Source organism: Venturia canescens, chromosome 10, assembly GCF_019457755.1.
Source record: "Venturia canescens isolate UGA chromosome 10, ASM1945775v1, whole genome shotgun sequence".
Taxonomy (NCBI): Eukaryota; Metazoa; Arthropoda; class Insecta; order Hymenoptera; family Ichneumonidae; genus Venturia; species Venturia canescens.
The window spans coordinates 15,658,802-15,664,163 of record NC_057430.1 but is presented as its reverse complement, the minus strand read 5'-3'; the positions used below and the strand labels follow the sequence as shown (position 1 = coordinate 15,664,163).

Sequence of the window (5,362 nt, the reverse complement as noted above, 5' to 3'; positions counted from 1 at the left end):
CCGCAAGTGCCACCGCGCGCTCAAGTGTAATCAATTCCATGCCGGCAGTCGCTGCGCTCCTCGAGCGTCGGACTTCGGCCTGATCCGCCATTCCAAAACCGCTCTTTATACAAATTTTCCTCGTAAATCCAACAAAATCCGAGTGATTTAGTCAGCGCGATGTTTGGCTCATGGCGCCGCAACGTATCGACGATTCGAGCACGCGCGAAGCACGCTCTTCGCCTTTCGGTCTCTTCCCTTTGGCTCGACATTTCAACAAATTAGTCGAAAACCACAAATACGAGAAAATCCATGTGAAAAAACCTTCTGGAGCAGTTTCGACCTGGAGCTTTTCAACTTTGGAAAAATGTTCATAATGGACAACAGCAGCGAACAGAGGGTCTGGGTAAAACAACCATGAATAATCCAAACTCGCATTCTTTGTATAATATTTTATTCTGGAACGTTTGCATATTCGCGAAAAATTCTCTATTAATAATAATAAGTGGTAATGATAATAATGAATTTTCCACTGCCAGCGAAACGTGCATTTACTATCGTACATTTACATTAATATACTATATATATTTATTTTATATATATATAATATATTTATATAGACTATCGACTATACAATCTATTGCTATAATATATCGTGTATTTATATACTCTTTATATATTTAATTTAATAATATACACGCAGAATGAGTATCTAAGAATCTCGATAAAGAATATTTTCACGTTGTCGCGTGGTTAAAGAGCCTCGAATTTCTACTCCCTTAATAATTCGTCTATATTCACATAACGTTGCTTTGTCCGTTTCGTTACAAGCAATATTACAAATAATAAGCTTTCGTTTCCTTCGTAACGCTTCTCTATACATGTACCATCGAATAAATTATCTCTCTTATTACGAACGTCCTCGAACGTTGGGTATTTTTTTATTTAGTGTCGCGAGTCCTCAGGAATGACGTTTTATTTCGTGTTTTCTTTTATTTTTTCATCGCTTTTTTTTCTTCCTTATTTTTTCTTTCATCTCTTACGTATGTATATAAGTATATAAATGCGCATTTTGTTTTTACATTGACATTTTCTATCCCGAGTATCACGAAGAATTTATTTAACAAGTTTGTCCCCCAACGCCCTCCCTCGTTCTCGTTCTCGTTCCGTTTCGTCTCCTTTCCGCGGTGGAGAAGTGCGAAAATCGTATATTTCAATCGCGGAGGAGCGGCAAAATTTCGACGAGTGACTTTGATTCGTCCTCACCTGCTGTAAAAACTCTTTTGCCCGGTCGCCCCCTGCCTCGGCTTCGCGCACATGTGCGCACGGGAGCGTAATTGTTTATTCGTTTTTTTTCTCCTCTTGGTCGCTCGCACATGCACCTTGCGCCCCGCGAGGAGCACGAGACGAGCGCAGACAATCGGCAAACAAATATATTTGCCCCGCGCAAAAAGAGAGCCCGAGAGATGCGAGGGAGCAGGAAAAACGAAAGCAAACCGCGTCGTCGTCGGTTCGCGCGGTCCCCTGTTTGCACCGTTTTTCCTCCTCGTCGTTATCCGTGCGTTTGCACAGTTGTCTATTAACGTGCGGAGTCGAGAGAAAGAGCAATGAAAAACTTAATTATTGAGAAGAGCGATGGGGAGGAGGAGAAAGTGAAAAAGAGTCGATTGCCCCGACGATCTCGCTCTATTCGTGGACAGAAACTTTGCACCAACGACGCGAAACACTGACACGAAGGAACTAGAGGAAAATACAAAATTGAAAGAAAAGACAGAAAAAAATGTGAATTTCTCTTTTCCTTTTTTTCAGAGAATTGCCCAAGTTGGGTCAGGTCAGTACATACGAAATCGCGATAAATTTGTACAGGTGTCCCCCGTCGATTCTCTTCGCTCCGCAATCATTTTAATTTCGAATATTTACTCTTATTTTTCGCCTTCCTTTTTTCACTCCCGCTCACCGCGTCGCAGCCTTTCGTTTTTATCACCTTTGCTCGAATCGCAAATGTTCGGTTTATGATAGAGCGTCGTATTTGTTTCGATTTTAGTCTCGTTCTCGTAACCTCCCCCCCGCAGCTCGCAGTTCGGCCTCCTTCAATTCCATTCCTTGGACATTTCCTCCGGTGAAGAGTTCCACTCTTGCTTAACGTAAACGAGGCAAGGATCGACGTAATTGTGCTGCTGGTGATGCTGCTCGAGCTGGAGATTGTGGTGATGGTGGTAATGGCCGTGATGACTGACCGTCGACAGATCAAGATCCCTCGGCAGGGATCTTGAGTTTCTGTATTCTCAGTACTTGTGAAGCGTTATCGGTAAATTTCCGCTGGTATTTACCGCGTTGCAGTCTTGGTAGTAGCGGTGGTAAAGCGGTGGCGATGGCGCCGCGCCCGAGGATAAAGGAGTCGGTGGGCTTGATCTATAAAAATATCGAGAAAAAGAAAAACAACGTCATTCATCGCGCTCTACTTTACTTCCTCGCACCGGATCAAGCCTGACGATGCACAGAACGAAATTCTGCCTCCTGCACTTCGTCGGGGACAAATTCAGTCTGAGAAAACGGGGGCTCCAACGGACGCTAGAGCTCGCCGAGCCCTGGCTCATCTTGCTCGCGATTTAATAACCAATTCTGATAAGAAACTTTGGGAGAATGATCGGGAAAGTGGTCCTTTGGATAACTTTTTTTTGTCGAGTCAATAACCGCGTTGAGCAACCGGTAGGATCGTGCCAGCTCGCCCAAAGAGGTTCTCGAGCCGAGGATTTTCTTACCTGTACATTTGACAACTGGGTGACTGGGTATCCTGGTAAATGGCGCCTGGATCGGGACTGGCGGATTCCTGGTACCACTGGGTGTGTCCAGCCCCATGATTTCTGACGGTAGCAGCGACGTTGTAATCAGCATGATCCATGATGTATCCGCCGGTGGCAGTGGTCGGGCAATAAGCGGGGTACATGCTCGTGGGTGGCGAGGGGTTGAGCCTGGAGGAAGTGACGTGTCCGTAGCCGGTGGAGGCCATCATGGCAGCGGCGGAAACGCTGGTCGTGGTGGTCGTGGAGCCGGTGACGACGCTGCCGACGCCGGAGCCAGGGGCGTTCGCGGTGCCGGCGGTGCTGGCGGAGTGGTCTCTCGTCGCGATCGAGCTCATCGGGTCCCTGGATGCGGAAGTCATGAGAGGGTGTCCGTGGTTGGAATGTGCTCCGTGCGAATGTTGGAGGGTGTGAGGATGATGGGAATGGGGATGCGGGTGTTCTCTGTTGCTCGAGGGCATGAGGGAAGCGCCGGAATTTTCGCGGCTGGTCATGAGGGCGTCGACGCTGAAGGCGGCTGGGTCGAGGGCCATGGCGACGTCGTTCATCGTCACGTCCTGGTGGACGCCGGGGTGGCCAGGATGGACCGGTTGGTGGCCGCTGGACTGGTGTCCCAGGGAGCTCTGTATGACCGACGAGGCGCTGCTCGTCGTCGCGGTCTTCGCGTCCGGGATCGTCGATATTCCGTGAGCCGAGTATTTTCCAACGGTGTTGGCCATGCAGTGGGACTGCTCGGTCATCGGTTCTCTCTTCGGCTGCTTGCAGTCCATCGCGCCAAGTTTCTTCGCGCTGAGGTCCGAGCTCTGTATGCTGCCTCCGGTGAGCATGGGCTTGGTGTCCTCGAGCCTCTTCTCGGTGACGATCCCCTGGCGCTTGAGCGCTTCCTCCTTCTCCTTCAAAGCGTCTTTCTTCTTGAATCGCCGTCTCCTCCTGAGGTACGAACCGTTGTCGAACATGTTGTAACTGTCGGGGTCCAACGACCAGTAGCTACCTTTCCCTGGCTTCTTGTCGTCCCGGGGCACCTTGACGAAACACTCGTTCAAACTGAGGTTGTGCCTTATCGAGTTCTGCCAGCCCTGCTTGTTCTCACGGTAATACGGGAAACGCTCCATTATGAACTGGTAGATTCCGTTCAACGTGATCTTCTTGTCCGGCGCGTTCTGTATCGCCATCGCTATCAAAGCGATGTAAGAATACGGCGGCTTCACCATGTCCTTGCCAGGGTGGTGCATGTGCTGCTGGGCTATTCCCGCCACCGGGTAGCCCGCCGCTGTCGCGTAGCCTCCGTAACGGTATTGCTCGTAGTAACCGGGTCCGGCGCCGACCCCCGGGTACGAGGGTGTCCCCATGCCGACCGGGACACCCGTCGCGTGCCGGTAGTAGGCATTCTGTTCGCCGAAGAGCGTGTGCATTTTGGGGAGCAACTTTTACACGGGAACGTATAAGATTTTCTTAACTACGACGAAAAGCCTGCACGGGGATGAGCCACTAGAAACACTTCCCGGTGCCGATAACTCGCCGAATATTCCGGATCACCTCGCGGTGCTCATCGCACGAGAATTAAATCCAAGAGCGAGGATACCTCGATGAGGGACCGTTTGGAAAGGAGGAAAACGGCGGGGATCACTTCACTGTACTTGTCACCGGATTTTGTCACGGAACGCTGGAACATCGATTTTCCTTCGAAATCGAATGTTCTTCACACTTAAATAACTCTCGAGGAAGTTTAGCACGGTCCAACTCCGGAAGGTTCAAACGATTCTTGTCAGGCGCGTAGCGCGGTCGCGTTGAAAAATCGAAAATCGTATACCCGATAGCCAAAGAGATTCCAGCGCGTAATCGGCCTCTTTCTTTCCTCGTTCTTTCTTTCGTCGACGCGCACACACACACACACACACACACTTTCTCACACTCGCTCACTCTCTCTTCCTCTCCCGCTCGCTCCTTCTCTCTTTCTGTGCGCCTCTGTGTGGGTTCGTATCGTATTATTATACACAACAAGGTGCTCGTTTACTCAGCCCCGAGTAAAAACACACTGGGGCCTCTCGTCCTGCTCGTGGCGGAGTGTCGAGGCTTTCCAAGTCGAAGCTGGTTGCCGAGCTGCGCGAGAGCGGACCAGTACGACGATTTTCCAGCCACCACCACTACCACCGACGGTTGCACCACCTCCACCGGCCGGATCGAGCCTTGCGAGCATCCTCGCGGTGTTTCTCCGCCGAGTGCCCCCCCCTCGCGGCCGCTGAGCCTCGACGTCGGGGCAGTTTTGCGTGGGAGAAGAGGGAACAAGGAAAAATCAGGAAAATCCTCGAGTCCTGCCCGGAATAGAAACTCCGAGGGGAGACTCATTGGCTGGGAATGCCCGCTGAGCCACGCCTTTCGAGCGCCCTCGAACCAACCGCGGAGCTTCGAAGCGACGTTGGAATCACCCCTTTTCGTGGGACCCACGCCCATTCACTTTCGACACCTCGAGCCTCTTCGACGTAGATCACTTTTAGCTGACGTCGCTTCGAGACCGTCGAGTCCACCTTGCCAGTCGAGTTACGCCCACGGCACTCTTCCTCTTATTTCTCCCTCTCTCTCGC

The 5,362-nt window shown here is 50.7% G+C and overlaps 1 protein-coding gene across 1 annotated transcript; it reads right to left on the bottom strand.

Moving 5' to 3' along the window:
* Window positions 1-416: 416 nt before the first annotated feature.
* On the bottom strand, window positions 417-4,865 carry LOC122417531 (fork head domain-containing protein crocodile). Its single transcript, XM_043431079.1, has 2 exons — window positions 2,742-4,865; window positions 417-2,391 (listed from the first exon to the last, which is right to left on the bottom strand). The coding sequence occupies exons 1-2, from the start codon at window positions 4,190-4,192 to the stop codon at window positions 2,265-2,267; spliced, it is 1,578 nt and encodes a 525-aa protein (XP_043287014.1). The 5' UTR covers window positions 4,193-4,865; the 3' UTR covers window positions 417-2,264.
* Between the last annotated feature and the right edge of the window lie 497 nt (window positions 4,866-5,362).